Here is a 26343-nt window from a genome sequence, read left to right on the forward strand (position 1 = left end):
GGGAGAGCACTGTAGCGACTCAACGACAGTATCGGGAGGCGTTTGACTTTACACAGATACTACCAGAGGCTGAATAAAGACTAGTTGTGATAGTGGAATTTCTCATGAATAAATGATGAAGCATTCAAACCCTGGCCATTGTTCTGGACCATTGTCAGGGTGTTAACCACACACTCCCATACACACCCATTGACCCCTGTGCAAAGTGAAAGTTTTGTACAGAGGGTTGAAAATAGAGCAAAATCTGGAACCTAACTGTGAAATTAATCATGGATTTCATGAAACTGATTTATGCTTTCATATTTAAACCACCTCCAACAAAATTGTACACTATTCAGCTATCACTCATATCAATGACAGTGTTATCTGATATATAGTTTTTGAATTAAGAATCAAAAGTGGGAAATGTTTTTTAAAACACCTAGTACTTGCAATAGAGGGCAGTTTAAATGCTATGAAGTGGTCCACTTGGATGCTTAAAGGGCAGCTGGGATGCTATGAAGCCCTGTGCTGCACAGGCCGTTGTTAAATTTAGGCCCCCGACTTCAGCTACTAGTAATCAGAAACAAGGATTCATCAAGTGAGGTATATAATGTGCAATATGTGTTATAATTCATGGATTATGATACTGATATAGTTTGTATATATTTTTAAAAAATGAAATGTGTAACAGAATATGTTGTTCATATATTTTGCTGAGGTGGTCGATTCTTGATAGGCCTATAGTTTTGAGTACATTTTTTTTTGTATGTTCACCATACAAGGATAATAGTTTGTGTTTTCATTGAATATTTAGTTCCTTGTAATTTTTTGAGCATCCATTTGATGTTATGTAATGTGATTTGTAGTTTATATGTTGCCAAGATGTGTCCATGGTGAATATGTGATAAAACCAAATTTCCATATCGTGTTTTTATACATAATGTGGACAAATAGAGAAATGAAATGAAATACTGCTAACTCTGCACAAACACAGAAGTGGATACAGTTTCTCCTGCTTTGTGTGAGTCTGATCAAGCAATGTTTACTGTATTTCCACTCATTTTTTTTTTTTTTTTTGGGGGGGGGGGGTAGGGACCACCATTTGCCTGTTCCAGTCACGGTGTAACATTCAAATTCAACCTCTGACCAGGAACCTTACATAATCACACCTCAAACATAAATTTTCTGCTCCTACTCGGTGCTTCATATTGCACTATTGTCATGCTGGCAAATATATGCAGACTCTGTCGTTTTCACCTTGAAAAGTAATGTGAGCCTTAGACAACTAAAATCATGAGGAATACAATTAGGATAGGTTTTCGATAAAAGTAGAAAATGCACTTCATTCTTGTTATTCACAGACAATGGTATATCATTTTTAAGATTCCTACATTCATTGAAAAGTGGTTGATGCCAAAAACAGGTAAAAAAATAAAGGTAACAATAAAAAAAGGCCAAATAAGCAGCATACATGTACTAGTATTTACGCTCAAGAAAGGCAAATCTTGAATGACCAACCATATGAAACATATGGAGATGTCATAATTAGAGTTATATAGTAAGATCCAATATTTTCATATTTAAATAGGAGCTGTGGCATAAGCATTTAATAGAACACACACCAGACAGTACAAAATGAAATACATCAATGCTCTGAGGCTACCGGTTACGATAACAGAGAATTTTTGTATTATAATAATGGGAAGGAAATATAAGTGCTAAACACTTCCTTTATTAGAGATCTCTTTTACAGTTGGGTCACATAAAATGAAAGGAGACATTCTAATAATACTCTACCATCTCCAAGAGAGTTTGAGACAAGAAATCGCCTCATCGTGACTCGACAAGGAAATTTACAACAGGTAATTTGTATGATCAGCAGTCTTTAATACAGTAAGCTGTGTTCTGAAGTGATAGTACATTATTTTGATTTCCCATAAATAAATGCAGATCAATACACTTTTTTCCATACCTAAGTTTCTATATTTGCTTCATATTGGTATACAATCAAGTTTGCACCTATACTGGCACACAGATATCATTTCTTTACTACATGTATTTAATTTATTCATTGATAGCAGCACCTTCAGACTTCATTCACACTGACTCCTCATCAGTACATTTGACTAGAACAAACAAATACATCATCTATTCATGATGGTCATGAGATAACACACACAAAATACATCTGCACGACATGACATATCATAGCATTATTAGTACAGCTTTACAAACAGTTATCTGTAGTAGCAGAATGCCAGTCACAGAGGAGAATTCAAAATGTTTTGGTTTCCACTTCTTCAGATGGCTGTTGATCTTTAATCTTGCCCAATGTGTCAACAAATCAATATACATGTACAGCAGTCTCTATTTAATTATTTCACTACCCATACACCACTTCAGTGTTATCATGTACACACCATAGCATGTCAAGTTTCACAATATTAAAGGACAAGCTCACCTTAATATACATGTGGATTTAGAGAATACAGCAATATTAGCAGAACACATCAGTGAAAGTTTGAGGAAAATCAGATAATCCATTCAAGTTATGAATTTTTAAAGTTTCAGTGCCACCATCGCTGGATGAGAAGTCTACTACAACTTGTGATGTCACATGTATAGAATGATATGAAGAAAATTCAACATATTTTCACTTTTCTGGCATAATAAAAGAGAACTGACTTGCCCCTTTCAGAAGGCAGGGGAAATAATATTACCCATAACTTTAATACACCAGTAACAGATCCAGGTAATGTGTACTATTATTCCAAAAATTGTTTTTTTTTTTAATTCTCTGCATATTTTTCTCATATCGTTCTATGCATGCGACATCAAACTGTAGTAGTCTTATCATCCAGCTTGTCTGATTTTCCTCAAACTTTCACTGATGTATTCTACTGATATTGCTGCATTCGCTCAACCCACATGTATATGAAGATGAACTTGTCCTTTAATTTTTTGTAATGGTTTCAAGGAAAAAAGGTATACAAACTTCATGAAATTATTATGTTTGAATACTATACTCTGTCAAAGACCAACTGTAAAGGATAAAAACCTCCATTATAATCACAGGGATTTGATTTCCTTATCAGAAGGGCTATTTTCTAACCACTCTTGGATAGATTTTGCCAATTGCAGTCTAAACATTTGCTGTTGGGGAGTATGACATGGTGCAGGGGGTCATATCGAGCGTCATCAGCTTCTACTCATGCACTTACCATCCCTTCTAACCGGGGGGCCAAAAGCTAAAAACAGAGGTCGAGTTGCACTCTCTCTACAAACTAAGTAGACCATGCTTATTTTCAAGTTTTTATTGTAACAAACAACATTCCACTGGTCTACCTCAAAAAATTTGTTGCGAAAGCCTCCAAATCCAAGATGGCGTCCAAGATGGCCGCCATATTTACTGAATTTGTTATTTAAATGATAGAATTCGATAGAAACATCAGATTTCAACAAATGTGATGTCATATGAAAGAGAATAAAAATTTCTACAAGTTGATACCATTTTCGTGGGTTATTGTGATAATTGGATTGAGATTTTAAGGAAAAAACACTCATTTTTTGATATTTTTTTGAAAAAAAGGAAAATCATGAAAATGCTTGATTCAGTATAAATCAGAGAAAAACTGAAGGATTATCTTGAAACGTTTCAAGAATTTTGTTTGACATATAATTCATATTTGGAGAAAATTAGGGGTCAGTACCGTTTTCGGTTCAGGAGTTAAAATGTCTCAAACTTGAAAACTCACTACGTAAAAATGGCCACTTTAATTGTGACCAAGACCTTGTTGGTCGTAAAAAAGTCTGCGCGCGCCAAGACTACTACACGCACCACTGGCACTGGCGCTTGTAGCAGCGCCAGTGGTGCGTGTAGTAGTCTTGACAAATGCAGACTTTTTCTTTGACAAACAAGGGTTTGTGCCTGCAAACTAACTTTTCATACCAAGTGGTTGCTCAGGTGATACTGATCGCTATTATTTCAAAGTAGATTGTTCTGAAGCATATGAGATGAAGAAAAAAAAATCAAATAGAGGTAGTAGCTTGAAACTTGGCACCAATCTTGTTATAGATAGTTTAAGACAAAATTTAGATCAACCGCTCAAAAAAAAAATCAAGATGACAGCCATCAAAGTTGACATAGTGTATTGCGCCAAATTAAATGTATTATTTCGTTTTTGATACAAATTTGTCTGTTGTGCTATCTTAAACCGTCTTAAGTTTTTATGGACACATTTTTAAACCAGTGATATTCTACTCTCCGAAGAAGAAAAAACAAATCGAGTGGAAGTTTTTACTTTTGATGTGAGGAGTGAATAACAGAAAACGGTGAATTTAGAGTGAAATTGGAGTGACTTTTGAGTGAAAATGTTCATTTTCACTCATTTTAGAGTGACCTTGGCCAGAGCTCCACACTAACTTTTATTTTTGGTGGCCCAAAGGCAAATATCCGACCTTTTTTGGTGGCCCGATCAGGCCACCAAATTCTTCAATTTCTGACATTTTGGTGGCCCGACGTGCGTTTTTTTGTGGCCCCGGGCCACCGGACCACCGTCAGTGTCGAGCCCTGCCTTATAGATCACTCGTCACTCTTCGAGTGATCGAGTAATCCCCGAGGTCACTCTAAAATGAATAAAAATGAACATTTTCACTCTCGAGTGATCCTGATATCTAATATAGGAGAGCATCTACCAATGGCATAAGTTCAGATCAATTGTGACACTATAACCCACATGAAATCAGCCTAAAAACAATGTAAGAAAAATCTGATAACGGAAAATACAGTTTCAGCATGATTATTTGTAAATGTGAATATACAGCACGAATAATCAATTTGGACAATTTTATTCGAACAATATACTGAAAAGTAATTTCGCACAACACATTTAAGAGCAAAGTTGAGAAATTCCCGCCATGTTGGATTTTTTTTTTTTTTTTTTTTTGGGGGGGGGGGGGTCGGATCAGAAGGGCTTTCAAGGACATCTACGGATCAGACATTATTACACATATACCATCATCATTCACGTTTCTACAACAGCAGAGTAACATACAATTAAAAAAGCATAGCTTTGATACAGAAGCATTTCTTTTTTATCAAAGATTGGGCCTTACCCAAACACTGGAATGAGCTCCACCCCCCCCCCCCAAAAAAAAAAAAAAATCAATATGGTTTACACTAGTACAATATCGTTCGGATGTATAGAAAAATTTAATAGACAGCAATATAAGAAGATTAAAAAAACATATCAAATTATAAGTTATAAGTTGAGATAACTTTGACGCAACACACTAAAGGTATTGTTTACAATTGGGAGAGATATCAAATTCGATTTATAACATGTGCAGGTTAGTAGTATTACAAAACATTCTACCATGTAGAAAAAATTATAATAAAGCCTAAAAACATACGGAGATATCACCATTTCTTTTCAAGAAACCATAACCATGATAACTGCTGGCATAAAAAAATATTCTTATCAGATCTATTTAGTATATCTAACAATATTAAGCATTAATGATACTGGTTTAAGTTTGTACATTAATCCCTAACTCACAGTTTAGAACTAGTTTGAGGAATTAAGTAAAGCTGGGTTTTTGTTTTACGTGCACTAATGGTAAATAATGCCTTGAACGACAATCTCGATTAATTACCGCCATCTTGAATTTTGTGTGGATACTATTTTTATCGCTAAACATTACACATTGGCAAAATTTGTGCCAAATTTTAAGCTCCTATCTCTTTTTGGAAAATACTTTCTGTTCAATCTTATCTGCCTCAGAACAATCTACTATGATGAAATGCTACAGTAATAGTGACCAGCGTCACCCACCACTTGGCATAAAAAGTTAGTTTGCAGGTACTTGCAAGTCACTAGACCATTACAGTATTACATGTGACCATGTAAACACATTGTAAGCCAAATTTATAATGCATAAATATAATTTTTTCAAGTTTTAGATGTTAACTTGTCAACAGTGTATGATATTGCCTGTAATTCCAGAAATATGAATTATGTCTCAATCTCAGTAAATCTCAATCTCAATCGCAGGTTTCAAAATAATTCTTCAGTTCTTCTTTGATAAATACTAAATCATGCATTTTTACATTCCTTCCTTTTTCAAAACAATATAAAAATATGGATCCCCCCCCCAAAAAAAAGAGAAGCAAACAATCCCCCCAATATATCACAATACACACCTAAAGTGGTATCAACTTTTAGAAAGTTTTACTCTCCTTCATATGACATCGAATTTGTTGCAATCCAATGTCTCTATCAAATTTTATGTTTGAAATGTGAATTTCAATAAAATGGCGGCCCTGTTGGACCGCATCTGTCCCTTGCAACAAATCTACTGAGGTGTACTTACGGAACATTGCCTAGTATGCTTAATATTATGTATGGTCTTGTTTGTAGAGAGAGTGGAACTCGAAAAGTAAGCATGATCTTGGATTTGACCCTCTGTGACGTCTTTGGGAACAGATGCGTGCAAATAACATATGTAAAATGGGATTTCAAGTTTGAGACATTATAACTCCTGAACCAAATACAATACTGACCTCTAATTTTCTCCAAATATTGATTATATGGGAAAGATGGTAATTTCTGCATGGTTTTCATAAACATTTTTAATTTTATTCTTTTTTACTTTTTAGAGAAATATTCATGGTGCATTCTGAAAAATGTCTCCATAAAAACCTAAGATGGTTTGAAATGGCATTAAAATGTTCAGAATATATAAAAACCATATGAATAGACAGCAAAACAGACAAAATTGTATCAAAATCGAAATGATACATTTACTTTGGCGCAATACACTATGTCAGCTTTGATGGCCTGCAATCTTGAATTTTTTGAGTGATTGATCCAAATTTTGTTTTAAACTCTCTGTAGCAAGGTTGTTTCAAGCTTCTACCTCTATTTGAAAGATATTTTTTGCTTCATCTCATCTGCTTCAGAACAATCTACTTTGAAATAATAGCAATCAGCGTCACCTGAGCTACCGCTTGGTATGAAAAGTTAGTTTGCAGGCACAAACCCTTGTTTGTCAAAGAAAAAGTTTGCGTTTGCCAAGACTACTACACGCACCACTGGCACTGCTACAAGCGCCAGTGGCAGTGGTGCGTGTAGTAGTCTTGGCGCGCGCAGACTTTTTTTTACGACCAACAAGGTCTTGTCACAACTAAAGTGGCCATTTTTACGTAGTGAGTTTTCAAGTTTGAGACATTATAACTCCTGAACCGAAAACGGTACTGACCCCTAATTTTCTTCAAATATTAATCATATGTCAAACAAAATTCTTGAAACGTTTCAAGATAATCCTTCAGTCTTTCTTTGATTTATGCTGAATCAAGCATTTTCATGATTTTCCTTTTTTCAGAAAAATATCAAAAAATGAGTGTTTTTTCCTTAAAATCTCAATCCAGTTATCACAATAACCCACAAAAATGGTATCATCTTGTAGAAAATTTTATTTTCTTTCACATGACATCAAATTTGTTGAAATCTGAATCTTCAATCAAATTCTGTCTTTCAAATAACAAATTCAGTAAATATGGCGGCCATCTTGGACGCCATCTTGGATTTGGAGGCTTTCGCAACAAATTTTTTGAGGTAGACCAGTGGAATGTTGTTTGTTACAATAAAAACTTGAAAATAAGCATGGTCTACTTAGTTTGTAGAGAGAGTGCAACTCACTCGTTAAGTAAGCGACTTTTTGGGGTTTGGCCCTCCGGTTATTCAGTGCAAGTATTAAGTGTCACCTTCCCATGTGCCGTCTATACTCTCTTTGCCTGTGTTTGCTTGAGATGCAGGGGGAAAGTCATATGACTTGCCAGCTGAAGATTTTTTTCTTTTCTAAGCTCTCATCTTTTTCTCTTTAATTCATGTGCATGCAATAGTGTCCGCAGCATAATTTTGTGAACAATCCACATGTACCCCCAACACTAGGTATGTAAACAAAGCCTTTATCAAGCCACATGCGCTGTACTGAACGTACGTCATGTGCAACCGGATTTCTTTTGTTGGTATGCAGCCCCTTGTTGCAGCAAACTTTACTGTCCCCATATAGTTAATGGCAACTGTGAGTTTATTTCTCCAAGAACAGCCTGAATAAAGGTTAGAGTCTCTGTGCAGCTAGCTTATTCTTTGTTTTTCTCAAGAGCTGGCAAGAGATATGTAGTGATTAATGTGTCACTGTGTGACTTGTGTAGTTTTGGTAGTGTGTTTGATGCTGGTGCAAGAATTTTGTACATAAATGCGTCTCCTTGTAGTGATGGGTGAATCGATGGCACACTGCAGAACTGATATGTTTAAACTTAAGCTATGTACTCTCTCCTCACATCACAGATTCTTCATAATTAATGATATTTACACCCATTTTAAAGAGTTTCTGCAAGAAGAACTGATGAGGTTTGTCTGTAAAATTTCTTCCTGTTAACTGAAATACGTACATGATTATCCAGTGTACTGTCAAACATGATATATTTGCGGCATGGAATTTTCGCGAATTGGAGCCGACGGCTTCCATTGGAATTGTTTGCTTAGTTTGTGCATCAATTAAGCAGAGTTATTCGTTTGAAGCAGTACCCGATTACTTGGAGACTATTGTATCTACCAGAAATGAAATGCAATATTAACCCGCTCAATTTTTATTTATTTTCCCTAAACTTTGTCACATCCACTACACAACAACTTCCATGCATGAAAAGCTACAGAAACCTGAAAAAAAAAATATCACTTCAGTTATCAATTTGTAAATATGTACCTGTATACTTACATAGGCATTGTTTTAACAATATTGGTCCAAAAATTTGACGTTCAGCAAAACAAACATTGTACTCCACTCCTCTTTTATGGTTTCTTCTGTTTTCTGTTTGCTTTAACACAATCTGGCTACAGTAACAACCTCCTCTAATTCTACACAGATCCTATGACTTTTATGGCACTGCAAAACAAATATTCCATAAAATCAGTAGGCCCTACCTGTGGCCATCTTACCATTCCGTTACTCATTGCGCTTCATTGCTTTACATTCAACTACACCTATATATTTCATGCACACTACTGTACTTGTCATTCTCGGTACAATGATGTAACGATAAGAGACCTGGGGGTCTCGCACTCATCTCAGTATCACAAGTTCACCTTCCACATATTCTTGCAGATTTTTACTCAAGGACATAACATAGCAAACTTGGAGAGCTTTGGGGAACCTTCAGGAGCATAGTGACCACTTGCATATTCTATCACATTGGCAATAATATCTATTAAGTTTGCAGAAAAGTTGAGCATGCATTTTCAAAAAGAAGATCAATATGTGAAAACTGGCCCCCAATTCTTGCTATCACATATAACTGTGAAAACTCAAATGGCAGCAGTGCTATTCAACTTCCATAACAATAAGTCAACATTGCTGTGTGGGTGCACAGCGTGAGCTCTATTTTATCATACACAAAAAACATGTAGCAATATCTCAATCTCGAAACTAAAATAGTTTTGTAGATTTTTTTTTAATGGCAACTGTTACATACTGAGAAAAGAAATATCAACTGTAAGCTCTGAAAATGAGGTCGTAGGTTCGAATCCTGCTCGAGTATGTATGTCCATGATTTGTTATCATGACTACTACTATAAAAACATTGGTTGCAATGCATTTCTATTGTGAAATGAAATTTCAGTCATGAAAATAAGGGGGAAATTTGATGTGATTACTGCCAAGAAGCTCTGTCCTTGCCTGCTGCAACAGTACCTATGCATTTGTGCTTACAAGAAGTGCACAAGTGTGACCGTGCTTGACCTCCGCATATTGCATGCGGTAGTGTAAGATCACCTGATTCATATTCACGTAGTGTACGGCCAGCGTACAGACCTGACTGCTTGTGACTAAATGTTTACAGTTAAATGCGATAGAGAGAATTTGGTCCAAGCCCCAAGAGGGCCACCGCTGGATCTACCATACACAAATTTGAAAGAACACTCACTAATGCACACTTTATTTACTCCGAGTCCTCATGGTTTCAAAGAAGATTAAAAAAAAATAATAATTCTCTAATTTGGGGGCTATGAGAACTCCGAGGAGGGGGGGGCATGGTGCCCACTTGTAGTACATGCGTATTTGTATCATCCTAGCAAAAAATACCTGCTAAGTTTGGTGAAAATTTGACCATGCGTTTTCAAGAAGAGAAAAATGTGAAAACTGGACTCCTTCTTGGTCCCTGGATTCACCATGCACAAACTTAAAGTACAGCCAAAAATGAATTTACTCATATCACTAAGTAAACTCTATTACTTCAGGTTTGAGAGAAGAATATTTTCATAGATTAAGTGTGTGTGCATTTTTATTTTTTTTTTGGGGGGGGGGTGGGGGTGGGGATAGTGCTCATTAGAACAAAAAAACTAAGATCTTTTCACCCTAAGGATACTAAAACCCCCTGAAGACTCAAGAGGCTTTCAAGAAGGAAGCTGAAAATGTACAAAGTTTATGCACAACACAGGATGCATGCTGGACAATGAATGATTGCAATAGCTCACCTGACCCTCTGGCTTATCACATCATCCTTTCTTTTATTTCCATGGCAATAATTCATTGTAAACTTCCAAAGTACATGAAATGAAAGTGAAAGCATACAGAAAATATTCATAAATATTATCTGAATGAAAAAATGGCAACTTTATGTAATCAGAATCTAGTTCCATACAAAAACAAAAACACAGTAATACTTTGCTGTTAATATCACACCAGCAAGAGGCAGGTTGGTGATACCAGGATATTCATGACACTCTTCATTGATTTGTGCATTATTCTTATAGCTTATTGGTGCCCCTTTTTCCAAGACATTGAATGAAGTAACCGTTACGTTCATGCTGTTTGACTTCCGAGAACCATGAGTTAGGAGAGGGACAGTACAACTTGCTCTACTGCAAGAAAAAAAAAAAAGACAGAAGTACAAAACTCATAACTCATAAGATATTAGTGGAAAAATGAGCAAAAAAGATGGGTCCTAACTTTAACACATTTCATTTGCCAAGATGAATACTAGATATACTGGACTTAGTTTTTTACCCTATAATAAAGTAAACAGCATAGGAACGAAGAAAGTATCTAGGTACACCTACCCAATTTGTATGAACTGTACATAATGCTCACTATATAGCCATCCACCGAGTAACCCTTCCTGGGGGAGGTCTTAAGGGAAATCAACTACAAGGCACATGGCCCTACATCATTTTCTTTTACTGAGTACATATTAGCGGGATTCCCACATATGTGTGAATTAGCGGGATGCAAATCTCGAGATTTGCATTGCTATCAAAATCGTGAGGACTTTTGCCCTTGTGTATACAAAAACTCCACCAATTATCGCCATCACAATTGCAATGCACATCCCAAGAAATCTTGTGCTTACTGTGTGAACACCGGACCAAATAATCTCGAGATTTTATACCCCATCATTCAAAGTGTACATCATAACAACGTGCGCACCACACCACTATGAAAAGCAAGAACATAGGACAAGAGAAAGGCATGTAGTGAAGCACACTGTGTGTGACAAGTAGTGGGATATTTCTGTCCATGTGAACACTTGCAAATAATCTTTAAATTTGGATTACAATCATTATCCTAATATTTCTGTCTCAGTGAATGCTTGCAAAAAAAATCTTGAGATATGGATTGTGATTGTTATCCTGCTATTTTGTATGTGCAATTGCAGCTATGAATCATTGATTAATGATTGATTTAACATGGCTGCCAAAGAAGCAATAAACGCTTGTAAGTAAGAAACTAAGGGTTGACAGCTTAAGTTCCCTCCAAAGGACAAATCAACCAGACAGAGTACATTTTTCCACTCGTTTCACCATCATTTGGAAGCCAGGCCAGCATGCATGTTACTTCGCATTTTTTTTTTCTTCTAAAAATGATTACTGTGTTCAATGCAGACAGGACAATTATTGTGCCATTCTTGCGTTTATTCATACATGTAGCTCCTAAACTACTGCTATGTATCAATGCTGTTTTTGTATGTTTTTTTATAAGATTTATGACAGGAAGTCATTACTACAATGTAGGCTTATTCAATTCTTTCAAATGCTCTGTTCCTGTAAATACATCTGGTATCACTTTCAGAGTCATTGATGCAATTAGCCCAAGACAAAGGGACACTTACTTATGCAATTGTAAGTATCAATGACACATATGAAGCAGATGATTTATTGATGTATGACAGAAATTATTCCATGTTGCTCCACAGTGACATATGCCCTCTCCCCTCTACATGCCATTGTGCAGAAAATTACTACACTCCAGTTTACATAGTTCTTTCTGCACTGAATAAACAGACTCTTCAAATCATTCTACATTTCTACAAACAAGAAAGACAATCAATTCTATAAATCTCCTTCCACAAAGCATCATAATCTCCCATATCATATCCCTACATACTTTCCATAAAAAATAATATGATACATTACATAGTAGCATACCTAAAACAGCAACTTGCTTGAGCGAGTGTCATCACAAGGAGGTACAGTCAACTCCGCACAAGTAAATCTTGACAGGAGTAGGAAAAACACGTCGACTCAGGCGATAATTGACTGCTGCGTAAACAGAGGAATACACACATAGGGCAACGAGTGTATATTGGGGCCTTTTAGTTTCATCAACCTTAATAGGTGATTATTCGACATATGTGTTGTTGACTTGAGCGGAGTTGACTGTATTCAACATCACAGAAAACATTTTTGCAGGCAAGAATGCTGGAGGCATTTCTATAGTCGACAACAAAGATTCCAACACACTAGTAAGCTAATGATACCATTTGGAAAATAAGGTCAGCAACTGGTCAGCCAATCTTTGCTAGTTTACATAGCACACTGACATGCCACACCTGTTTTACAACATACATGTGCATTGTAAAAGTATGATAAAGGATTGGAGAAGGTAATCTACCACCAACACAGGTGGAAACACAAGCTGTTGCTGTTTTTTTTTTCACAGGACAGAGAATAAAACTACTTGAAGCCAAATCTCTGCTGACAACCTGGAAACAGGGAGGTGTTTGAGAAGGAGAAACAGCTATTGCTCTCCTTGAAGTCATGCGCGGCACAGCCAATAAGTTATGAGCAACATTACAGGTGGTACCCATGTGCTTTGAGAAAAGAGAGCATCAGTAATTAGGACTAGTGCTCTCACATCAAGAGATTTCCCCTTCTGCAGTTTACTCTCTTTCGATGCAGTGGCAACAATGAATAGGTATGCCATAAACTGAAGCAGTGAATCAAAATGCAATCTAAAATTGGCTATATTAACAGCAAAAAAGTTTAAAAGCACACTGGAACATGCTTTAGAAGAGTACTTTATTTGAAAGATCACAATATCCCAGATCAAAATATAGAAAACTAACATGCGGAAATGTGCACATCATGGGTAACTACAGCTGTATTACGTTTTTCAGACGACCTAATTATCACTTTATTTTGATTTTTGCATTAAGAGGAAACTAGAACCACATGTTTACAACTTTGAAGTCTTTCCTAAGCTGTTCTAAACCAATTTGAGCATTTCATTGAAATTTTACGGTGAAATATTGCTTGTAATTCAATGAAATGTGAAATGCATTTTTCGTCTCTAAAATTTGCCTTGAATCCACAGCGGTGTCGAACAAGGCTCCAAAGTAAAGGAATATTAGATATCCCATTGTAATGCTTTGAATCCCAAAATGTGTTTCCATGAATTATGAAGAGTTGCCACTCCATCTATGTAACTACCTCCCTGCTGGAATGGTCCCCTTTTAAAGAATCTATAATGCATCAATTCTTTGACAAATCTTGCAAAATCTTCAGTGACAGGCACAAGACAGTGCTGTTTTTGCTCCTACACCAGGGAGTACAATGATACTACCACTTCAATATACCAGCCACATTTGCTATTTCTCTTCAAGCTGCATCTTCACAAAGAAGGCTCAAGGGTAGAAACTTTACAGTCTAAAGGTTGTTTTGGTATTCACAGTGAGATATATGCATGTCTGTCTGCAAACCACTACTGGTTTACCACTGACTTCCTGTCAGAAATAAAAATCCCTGTATGAGCTGGATGGTTATAAGGCATTGAAAGCATTCCATCCAGGTTTATAGAAAGAAGAGGCATCAGACCCATGCAGGTAGGTTAACAGTCTGATGCATGGTTCATGTCTGGAAAGCAAATGCACGGGCACCTATGTAGGAGGAATGGGCAAATCTTACGGGACTTTCCTTTCTTCAGGATGTATGACCACACGTGAAAGCCAGTGTAAACTTTATCTGATGATGTAGCCTTCTGCCTTGCTATGTTGCTCATACTGTTATCTTGACAACGCCTTGCAAATTCGCAGATGTTGGAGCAGTCCCTGACCTTGGAGTCCTCTTTGTTTGCCTGGTTCATGAAAGAGAAAGACACAGAAGCAGAGACAGAGACAAAGTAGAAGAAAGAGAGGGAGAGAGTGAAGGACAGAGAGCAGAAGATAGACATAAAAAGAGAGAAAGATAACATTTGATTCAATGCTTTATATGGAAAAACAAGTACAGTATGTCTGACATCCATGAAAATTAAAAATGTTTTGAATACCGAATAATGGTGGATATCACCTTACCTGCAAAATGAAATACTTTCTTTAATTCTTTATTCCATTTTCTTTGATGTCAAGAAGTAAAATTATATATGATTAGGAAGATCAGTAATGATCATCTTATCTGCAAGTGATAAACTCTTACCTGTGCCTTCATACTGCATCATCCTTCAATGCTGCCCTCAATCTCACAAAATAAAGGAGAAAGCAAAGGAAGGGCCCAAGTGACATGTCCTACATCAACCCAGACCCCATCCACTACTGCCCTATAAAGCTGCCTGACAGCAGTCATGCTTGCTCTTCCTTTTGCAGATACCTACTGAAGTTGAAGCTAAAGGGGAAGGGGGAAGGGTCCTCACAGGTAAGAATTTATCACTAACAGATAAGATGATCATTACTGATCTTCCTAATCTGCCTAATAATAAACGCTTGCCTGACAAGTATGGCTTCACATTGCAGAACAGAAAAAGACCACTACGGGTTGTAATGGAAACAGGGTGGTGGCCTGAAACTTCATAAAATGAGCTTAAACCTCCCATTCATTGACTTTTTAACAGTCCAATTTTGCTGTAAATCAAGACAAGAAGTTACACTGAACACAAATTTTTCTGTTTTTCAGTCAAAAAAAATTGTTCTAGAAAGGTTGCAAAATGTGTCCATTATCCCTCACTCACGGCCTCAGAATTTGTCTAGAATTCAGCGACTCACTTGATGATGTCACTCTGTGTAGGACACATTCCACTGGCGTAAACACGCCAGCTGTTGCATATGAACTTGCATGCATTTCCAGTCATGGTGAATAAACTTGTGCAAGCAATCTGATACTTTGTTATTGGCGCAAAATGGCTGAAGACGATCTTGACGAGGGTTTCTTTGAAGTCAATGATGAAGAAGAGAGTGATCTTGAACCAGGAGTGATGACAGCAACAAAGATGATGCGAGTTTTTTGGGAGTTATAGTGGATGCGGAAGACAGTGTGCAAGGGGCAGATAGAAATAGGTGGTGGTGCCGTAGCCCGGCCGTATCAGCATTAACCTGCTCCCTGGCAGGCAAGGCGGGGTTTGTTTGATAGATACTTTATTTACTGCAAATCAATATATACATTAATTACATAATCATGAACATGGGAAACATACGAAGTATATTTGAAACAGAGTCGTTTGACTTGCATAAACAACGATATAAAAGGAAATTAGATATGATATTACAGTATGCATGTCTATGCAGCTGGGATTACAATAACAATATTATATTTAAGAAGCGAAAATGCAGAGGGCCGCCATTGTAAGCATTGCTTGAAAAGATGGCTGCCCCGAGGAAAAGGTAGGGATGTATTAAATTCGTAACAATACAAATTCTGCTGCGAAGATAGCAGGGGAAAATAAACTCTGATGTGTGATGGTGGTGAATGTGCGTGCAAGTGCTTGAAAGTGCAAAGGGGCAGATAGGCTAGAATTTAGAATAATAAAATTGGTTTGCTGGAAGAGGGAACGACATGACATACGATGTTGCTATCAGGAGACCAACATGAGCCATATAAATTATTCGTGCTTAATTTGTATTTGAAGTTTACTGTAGTAAAATATGCTTCTTTAAGTTTGCTTTGAATGAAAACAAGGAGGCACACTGTTTCAACTCCTCAGGAAGAGTGTTCCATGTATCTGGACCGTGATGTCTAATCGACTTTTGAGCAAGTAAAAGCTTTGGATTACTTAAATGAAAATCATGGGAACGACGGGTAGGGTATGGGTGAATATGGTCATTGGTTGCTAGGGCATTATGGAAAAATGGTAATAAATTTCGAATGTGTTTATACATAAATATGGCAGTTAGGTATAAATGTATATCATGGGCCTTTAGAGTTTTTAGGCGATAAAACATGGGATCAGCGTGAGCCAAAAAATTTGAATGTGTGCATATACGAAGAGCCTTTTTCTGAAGAAGGAAAATTGTGTTCAATTTGGTTTTGCTACAGTTGCCCCATACAATATTACAGTACATTACATATGGTAGAAATAAGGTGTTGTATAACATCATTAAAGTTTGATCATTAATTAAGTACTTTATTTTCCTTAAAACACCAGTTGCTTTAGATATTGCTGTTATGATATTCTGGACATGAGTATTCCAAGTTAGATTGCTATCTAGGGTCACTCCTAGGAACTTGGTTGAATGTTTCTCAGCAATGTTTATATCATCAATAGAAATACTTTGAGGAAGGGTGGGTTGGGATTGAAGCATATGAAAATGTATAAAACATGTTTTATCAATATTCAATGAAAGCTTATTACTTCTAAACCATTTCGAAATGTTACTTAATTCCATATTTAATGTATCAACCAGTGTTACAATATCCTTGTGGGAATAAAAAAACGTTGGTGTCGTCTGAAAATAAGATGAAGTTTAAACGAGGAGAGGAATTAATAATATCATTAATATAAATCAAAAAAAGTAGGGGCCCGAGGATAGATCCCTGAGGGACACCACATGACACGTTCAAATATGATGAGTGACTGGATTTAAATGCAACATATTGTTTTCGATGACTTAGATAACTTCTAAACCACGACAAAGTAATCCCTCTCACGCCATAATTATGGAATTTTTCAAGTAAAATGTCATGATCAATAGTGTCGAATGCTTTACTAAGATCCATAAAGACTCCAATTATGTGCTCCTTTTTAATAAGCGCATCAATAATATTATCAATAGACCAATCTCGTCGGTTGAGACCGACGAGATGGGTCAGCTTGAGTGGATGCACTGGACAAATACGTGTTTATGTACTTTTGTATGCATGTACACGTTGTAGATATCTCAAATGCTGCAGAACAAAATTACATCAAAATCACAGGATATTTGTACTTAAAGGTCCTGTTTACCACTGGGAGTAGTGATTTTTAAAATGTTCAAGATATCACATTTTATGCATATGTGTAGGTCAGTTGTATCACAAAACATCCTACCACATAAAATTTTTGCAATAAAACCTAAACTATAAGGAGATATCAGTATTTTTCTCAATAAATCATAACTGTAGACGGTTTAGTCTAGAAACATCTTAATTATAACTATTGTTCACATTTTGTGTATTTAACAATACTTAACATCGATTATACGTATTCAAATTTTACAGTGGTTGTTTCTATCCCTAACTCACATTTTAGAACTATTTTAAAGCACTAATGATGGCTTTATGTTTCATCTGCAAATGGTAAATTATGCCTTTAATAGCTTATTTCCAATCACTCACATGAATTTGAAAGATATCGGTTGTGTGAAAGCGCTGCTTAAAACAAACTCGATCTTCACGACAGATCGCAGCATACGCTGCCTGCACAATCCAGAAATAAAGTTAGCGATCTATTATGTGAGCGGGAGCTAAAAATCAATGTGCAATGATTGTAGTTCAAGCTAAAACAACTTGGTAATTGAGAAATGTGTGTGTGTGTGTGTGTCTGTTTGTAGTCTTGTATGATCTAGGAACTGCATTTCTCATCCGACTTCATTCAACTTGCCATAAAATCATTTGAACATCAATTTATTTGCTCTCGGTTATTTGACCGATTCCTTGCATAATAGGCCTATAGACAGCTAACTTCAGTTTCACATTGTGCATGCAACATAATGGCGCAATTGCTCGCGAAGATCAAGTTCTTTTGAGGGAAAATTGAGCGATTACATGAAACTCACATGAATGTCGACGCTCCCCAACGACTGATTCTCTTCAGATTTATGGAGTGATTTAAAAATAAGCAACAAAGTATATCCTGTGATTTTGGTGAAATTCGGGTTTCTGGAATTCGAGATATCTACATGGATAGTTCTTGCAATGCATTGTTTGCAATTCCTATTTACATCCCCCAAGCTGTAGATCTAGCACGCTATACATACACACAGATTTGCACACACTATCTCTATACTACTGACTGTCAAGTGAGTGATGATATGTGACCTGCTAAAACAAAAGGATCCTTATGTCGAGGGAGGTCGATTTTCTGAAAATAACATGACATTATCCCTTTACTCTTCTGCTTTAATTTCATATGTGTGTATACAACATGACTTATAAAAGTACACAGTTGCTGAGATATTGATGATTTTATGATGCCATGTTGAGTGGTCTAGGAAATAAGAGTTTCGAGAAAACCACTTTCAAAGTTTTCTTTCCAACGCAATCATGATCAATGGGAGGTAAGACAGTTTTCACCTCTTGACAACAGAAGATCTGCTCACAGCAACATCTGTGATGTTCATTCAAGCTTAGCACCAGCGGTCTACGCACGAGCGATCAGTAACCACGATGCAACGCACTGACCAATAGGATCACTCCGTCGTTGTTAGGGGCGGAGTCTATCTGCAGCACGAAATCCAAATCTTCGGACACATTTCTGTTCCATTGAAAGTCGGAAAATCATGGCCCAGAAAAACGCTAATTTCTTGCCTTTCCTTTGTCATTTAGTTTCAAATTTTGGCAGATGATAGACAAAACATTAGATGACAACATAATGACAACAACAGAAATTCGATTGGTTTTGACCGATTTTGATAATCTGACTTCAAACTTGATTTTCTCGGCTCAGCCGTCAGCGACTTTTGGATCCTTTCACATACGTGTATTTCGTGCAGAGTGAGGGATCAATTCACCATTCTAATGAAGTTTTTGACAACCTGGTGCAGGATATTATTGATATCAAAAGTAGATACGATGCACCCTTTTGTTTGTTGGGTGATTTTAATGTCAGGACGGGTTTGCTTGATGATTTTTTAGATGTAGAGGATGTGTTGACAGATCAGACTGGATTAGGCTTTTGTAATGATGTTTCTGATATGCAAGTAACTACTGATGGCCTAGATATTCTAACTTCTCGTTATAATGCTGATGTCCATGTAAATAATAATGGAAAGTCTGTTATTGATGTGTGCCAAAGTTTTGATCTCAGAATTGTTAATGGAAGGATAGGGGAAGATCAGTCTGTCGGAAAATACACATGCTTCAACAAAAATGGTGGTTGTAGCACTATTGACTATGTTATTGTATCTCGCCAGTTATTTTCTAGCATTACACATTTCAGTATTGATGTATTTGATAAATGTTTGTCAGATGTTCATTGCCCTGTCAGTGTGACCTTGCAATCGCAAAATTCTAAATCTGCTGATGTTGACACTGTTTCTCACAATTCTCAGAACACTGCAGTAAACAATGCCGATTTAGATTCACAGCCTAATGAAAGTCAACGTTATTTGATATTCCAGTGGGACAGTGACAGCGCTGCAAAATTTAAACAGAAAATCAAGGACTCGGCTGAGCCAATGTGTGAAAATGTGGAATGTTTAGATGGGAATGCAAATCAAGATAGTATTGATTTTTGTTACTCACAATTATGCGATATGTTCGTCAATGTTGCACAAGATGTTGGCATTTGTAAAGTTTTTCGAAGCTGCTAATATGTTAGGTGAAGAACAGGCTGGCTTTCGTTCTAATTATTCTACAATTGATAATATTATTGTTTTGAAGACTCTAATTGATGTTTATCTGCAAAATATAAAATGCTTATACTGTGCATTTATTGATTACAAGAAAGCATTGATCTAATTGATAGATCATCTTTATGGTACAAAATGTTGAAGATGGGACTTAGGGGTAAACTGTTTACTGTCATTAAGAACATTTATGAAAGTGCAAAGCCATGTGTGGCGGTCAGGGGGGAGATGTCAGAGTTTTTACTTGTAACACTGGTGTACGACAGGGTGAAAACCTTTCCCTACTTTTATTTGCCATTAATCTGAATGATTTTCAAGAATACATTAGAAAATCATATGGTGGACTGAAATATTTGGAAAGTGAGATTTCTGACCACCTGGATTCTGATGTCAAAAGAGCTTTAAATTTGTCTTGTTTGCTTTACGCAGATGATACAATAATTTTAGCAGAAACTCCGGAGGAGTTGCAAAAAGCTCTTGATGCTGTGGATAGTTATTGTCAGACATGGCGCTTGACTGTTAATGCTAGCACGACTAAAATTGTTATTTTCTCCCGTGGGAAGGTTAGAAGAATTCCCGAATTTGTTTATGCTGGTGATCCACTTGAGGTTGTAGATGACTTTGTGTACCTTGGAGTTAAATTTAATTATAATGGTAGTTTTAAAAAGGCACTTTCTAAACAAGTTACACATGCTAGAAAAGCACTTTATAGCATGTTGGTCAAGGCTAAAAAGTTACAGCTCTCTGTGGACACACAGTGCCATCTATTTGATCATCTTGTTTTACCTGTTTTACTGTACAGTTGTGAAGTCTGGGGTTATGAGTGCATAGACCAAATTGAAGTTTTCCATAGGAAATTCTTAAGAAAAGTTTGCTTGTGAACAAATGTACTCCTGATTGTATGGTTTATGGTGAAACTGGACGTGGAGTAATTTTGACCATATTAAATGTCAAATGATTGGATTCTGGTTGAGATTAGTTAAGGGAAAAGAAACCAAACACTCATGTACAATTTTCAAATTTCAAATCACAATGGTTATTATTTATCGCAAATATTTTTGATTATGCAGGGCTAGGGAATGTGTGGTTAGCACAAGGGGGTGGATTTAGTGCTGCATGGATTTCACACACTTCAAAAGTTAGACTTTTTGATTTGTTTAGTCAAGTGTGGAGAACAGCCACATGGTCAAATAGAATTTGTACAAATTATAGAATGTTTAAGGATAATTTGATGTTTGAGAAGTATTTACAGGTCTTGTGTAAAGAAAGATTATATTACATGATGTAAATTCAGATGTCGATCTAATGGATTACCTGTTAGTAAGGGCAGGTTTGATGCAAGTCTGACAGATGAATTGCATTGTACTTTATGTTCATCTGCACCTATATAGGGGATGAATTTCACTATATTTTTGTTTGTCCCTTTTTCTATAAAGAGAGAGGCTATTGTATTTACCAAGTAGCTTGATGGCCAGTAGACCAAGTGCATTACATATGGCCAAACTATTCAATTCAGCTAATGCTTGCCATTTGAAAAAAACTAGCCAAATTTGTCAGAATGATTATGTTTCAGTTTTCTTCAAAACCAAAGAAGAAAGACAGTAGTTTTGTAGAAAGTAAAGTAGATGTGAATGTGTGTACACGTAGTGGTAGAGTAGTTAAACGTCCTTTATGCCTTGTTTTGTAAACATGTTTATTTATATCTGTTATTTTCACATGTACATGTACATTATCACTTATATTTTTGTATTCATATATTGTAAATATGTTTGTACTCTCATACCCGAGAGGGGGTCGATAGAGTCAACAAAATCTTACAATCTTACAAATCTTCAATTTAGCGTGTACATGGTACCTGTTCTGTACTAAGAAATACAAAATTTATTGTCAAAAATAAACCAATCTAGGCCTATGTGTCTCTTTTTGTTGGGCAGGAAATGGTAGGAAGGGTCAGTCCCGAGTATCACTTTGCTATGCAAAACTAATCAGCACCAATCCATAACAATTTCAGCTAAAATGCCCTTAACACATTTCAGCCTCACTGAATCAGATCTAGTGGAATTTCTCATCCTAATCTATTCCTAATTGATGTTTGGCTTGCAGATTTTGTTTTATTCCCAAAAAATTCATGTTTGTTTTTTTTGCACAGGTCTCACTTGCTTACTTACTTACTGTCCGTTATGCCACAGGCACGTAGGGCAGCAACAAAAGTCCGCCATTTGGCTCTGTCAATGGCCAGGCGCTGTAGTGTCCCCCAGGTGTGGTTCAGGTCCCTAATCTCTCTCTCCACAGTTCTTCTCCATGTGTTTTTTGGGGTCTCCCCCTCTTCCTCCGCCCTTCTGGAGTCCAGTAGAGTGCTGTCTTGGTAATGTTCTCCTGTTCTTTCCTGAGCACATGACCAATCCATCTCCAGCACCTTCTTTGGATGATCGTGTCCATGCATTCCAACTGGCATTTGTCATAAAGCTCTTCATTTGATATTGTATTTGGCCAAAATATGTGATAAATCTTAATAAATCTCCTGCATGTGCTGGTGAGTATAAGACACTAGAGCCAAATCGTCTGCAAAGTCTAGGTCCTCAAGTGTTGAAAGAGTGTCCACCTAATACCTCTTTCTGATATGCAGTTGTCTGCCTCATTATCCAATCAATGGCCAGGTTGAAGAGTAGTGCAGACATACGTAACGCACCCTTGTCTCATCCCAGTCTTCATCTCGAAGCTGAAGTCGCTATTTCCAACCTTGCAAGTGAAATTGTTATAAAAGCTCTTGATAATAGCCACTACTTGTTGAGGAATGCCGTAATTTCGTAGAATTTTCCATAAGCTGTCTCGGTGCAAACTGTCAAAAGCTTTTTCAAAGTCAACAAAGTTAATGTACAGCTGCCTTTGCCATTCTGTGCAATGTTCAATTATGTTGCGCAAGACAAAAATCTGGTCAACGCACCCTCTTCCTCATCGGAAACCTGCTTGCTCTGGCCTCAGTTGCTCATCAACAGCCCTTGTCAGCCTCTGAATGATGACTTTTGCTAGAATTTTATACTCAAAACAGACAAAAGTGTAATTCCCCGCCAGTTGCTACACTTCCGTAATGAACCTCTCTTAAGGAGTTTGATGATGATCCCTTGTGACCAATCATCCGGGACTTTCTTTCCTTCCCATATGTCAGTGAAGAGTGGATGCAGTACGTCAGTGGCCAATTCTGGGTCTGCTTTAATTGACTCAGCATTGAGGTTATCTAATCCTGGTGCCTTTCCATTCTTCAACGACTTGATTGCCTAAATGATCTCAGCCCGAGTTGGTGGATTTATGTCGATATCTAGATCACAAACTGCTTCTTGTATATCAGCTTCAGTAAATGGAGTTGGCCTGTTAACTCTTTATGTGCCATGGTGGAAACCCCGCATGTGCCACATCATTTTGAGACACCAAAGTAGTCATGCATTGAGAGAACATTGTTTTTCAAATCTATATAACCTTTATAGATTTATGTTAAATTGTAGGTGAAGTGAGCAAAGTTGTAGAGAAAATGCCAAGCTTTGCATTGATGTAAATTTTGTGAGAAATCTATGACTACTTTTCTTTCAAACACCTAATATAGTTACATTACCGTAAATGCATGACTTTTGCACACAAATCAGTGACAGATACTTGGAATTTGCATGCAAATCCAGCAATGAAACACTGCTTGTTAGTCAATCACCTCATAAAATGCAAGCTATAGACGAGAGGAACGGAATCACGAGAAACGCTATCATTGTACTGTGGCATTTGGCGATTTATCGATCTGTTTGGGCGGGTTTGTGCGTTTGAGCGGAGTATGCGAAGTTGGCACGCTGTCGACTGAGTCGGACGTGCGAACGTGGCACATAAAGAGTTAAGGACTTCTTCAAAGTGTTCAGCCCATCTGGCATCCTACTCTGCTTCAGTAGTAAGAAGCTTTCCATCCTTGTCCTCTATCAGTAATTCCGAGGATTTACTATACTTGCCGCTAATCACTCTGGTCAACTTGTATACTCTCCCTTGTTCACCAGCCTTTGCAACCTCTTCTGCCTGACTAGCTAAATTGTCAATAAAGGCTCGTTTATCAGCTCTTGGCTTTCTTTTAACTAGTCTGTTTACTTCCTTATATCTCATTCTAGATCTTTCTTTTAACCTGTCTGATTTTGCAGCCATGCATTGTCTTTTCACTTCTCTACGCTTCTCTATAGTTTGCCATGTGCTTTCAGTCATCCACTCCTTTCTCTCCCTCTTTGGAGTTCCAAGACATGTTTCACTTGCCTTCTGGTAGGCTGTCTTGACCCTTTCCCACTCTTTGTTGGTCTTATCTTGTTCCTCCTGTGTTTCTTCAAGATATGCTAGGACCTGAAATGTGTTCCTAAGCTCTAACACAAATGTGCCTCTCATTCTGGGGTCCTTAAGTTTATCAATGTCATATCTTGGTTGCTTTACTTTGTTAACTCATGTTTTCCGAGGCTTGACTTGAAACACTGCTAACACTAGATGGTTGTTCCTAGCAGCATCCGCCCCTCTCATGACTCTAACATCTTGAAGCAATCGTCTCCACATACCATTAAACATGATGTGATCAATCTGTTTTCTATACCTGCCATTTGGTGAGTACCATGTCAGCTTGTGAATGTCTTTGTGCTGGAAGAGTGTCCCCCCAATAACTAGGTTGTTGAGAGAGCAGAATTCCACAAGGCATTCTCAATTTTCATTCATCACCCCACATCCATACATCCCCATAGCCCTGTAATAGCCTGAGTTGTTGTTTCCAACCTTGGCATTCAGGTCCCCCATCACAATCTTCATATCATGTCCAGGAGCACTATCAAGCTCATGTTGCAGTTGCTCATAAAAGGCATCTTTGGTTTCCTCAACAATGTTGTTAGTCGGGGCATAACACTGGATGATAGTTGTGTTAATTTGTTTTCCCCATCATCTTGCTATTCACAGGCTTCCACTCAAGAAGACATCCCTTAACTCCTTTTTCCAGAATGATGGTGACTCCCTCTGAGTGATGTCCATCATCCCTCCCCGAGTAAAGGAGGGTCTCACCTGTGTTGGTTTGTAGACTTCCTGACCCTGTCCACCTGCTTTCACTTATACCTAGAATTTGTATACTGTATCTTCGCATTTCTGCAGTGACTTGATTTAATTTCCCTGTTTCATACATGGTTCTTACATTCCAGAATCCTACTCATGTTCTACATTTGGCATTCATGACCTCCACATTCCTGTCCGTAGCTTCCTTTTGGCTTTGACCACCGTCAATCATCCAGGTACCATTTGGTACACCAGGAGGCAAATTGCGCCTGGTTTTTGTTTTGACTTTTGTTGCTGTTTCCGTAACAGATTTCTTTTTACACGACAGGGTTGTTAACCCTGTGCCCAACCCCCAACCTGGAGGGCCAGGGACCACAAGTCATCTGGTCTTCTTGACCTGTCTGGCTTGGGTGGCCCTACCAGGAGAATAATCTCCGGCTGGCATAGCTCTAGGGGTCACTGAGACACGCAAGCCAACCCGACCACGACAAGGTTGTGATCCTTCAGGAGGTCTCGCAGCTGCCTTCTAAAACACAGCGTGGTTCAAATCAACTGCTGCTGTGTGCACACACAGCATGCAGTTAATTTGAATAGTGCTGCTACATAGTCTGTGTAATGTAGGGCGCACAGAAATTGATTTCAATGGAGCTGTGTTTTGGAAAGCAGAGCCTCTGCGAGACCAGGGCAAAAAACAAAAAACAAAGCATGATTTTTTTTTAATTAATTCATAAAATTGGTAAGCCAAACATGAAAGAGGAATAGGCTAGGTTTTGATGTTCCTCAGGAGCTGATTCAGTGAGGCTAAAATGCCCTTTTATGGGCATTTTCAGCTGAAAATTATACAGATTGGTGCTGATTAGTTTTGCATAGCAAAGTGATATGGGAAGATCTCTCTCCTTGGGGCTGACAACGTTACATCTACGTAAGGAAATACACAATGTTTAAAAAACCATACATTGTAAAGAGAAAGAAGCCTTGCATCTATGACATCAAACTTATGATGCATTCCAGTGAACTTCACCTATGCCTGTTGGTACAGCGTGAACCTCTCTGTCCCCAACCGGCATCATCCCGGGCTTAGCACGCCTACTGTATACCCCCCCCCCCCCCTCCAGTGGTGTTGCCACAACCGAATACCAAACACCTCCGCCCCTTCTTGCATTTTGTCCAGATGTTTCTGGTTTTGACAAATCTATCATTCCAATCATTAGATACAGTAGATGGCA

The 26343-nt window shown here is 37.5% G+C and overlaps 1 protein-coding gene across 1 annotated transcript in view; it reads right to left on the bottom strand.

The window, feature by feature from the left end:
- Nucleotides 1–10379: 10379 nt before the first annotated feature.
- LOC139740060 (nuclear distribution protein nudE-like 1-A) overlaps nucleotides 10380–26343 on the bottom strand; it is a 295093-nt gene continuing 279129 nt past the window's right edge. The window contains exon 9 of the mRNA XM_071650654.1: nucleotides 10380–14394. Coding sequence (XP_071506755.1) covers nucleotides 14316–14394 — 79 coding nt within the window. The 3' untranslated portion in view covers nucleotides 10380–14315. The remainder of the gene's footprint in view (nucleotides 14395–26343) is intronic.

The sequence above is a fragment of the Diadema antillarum genome, unplaced genomic scaffold, assembly GCF_040938485.1.
Source record: "Diadema antillarum isolate AM-2024a unplaced genomic scaffold, OU_Dant_1.0 seq00000830_RagTag, whole genome shotgun sequence".
NCBI classification, from domain to species: Eukaryota; Metazoa; Echinodermata; class Echinoidea; order Diadematoida; family Diadematidae; genus Diadema; species Diadema antillarum.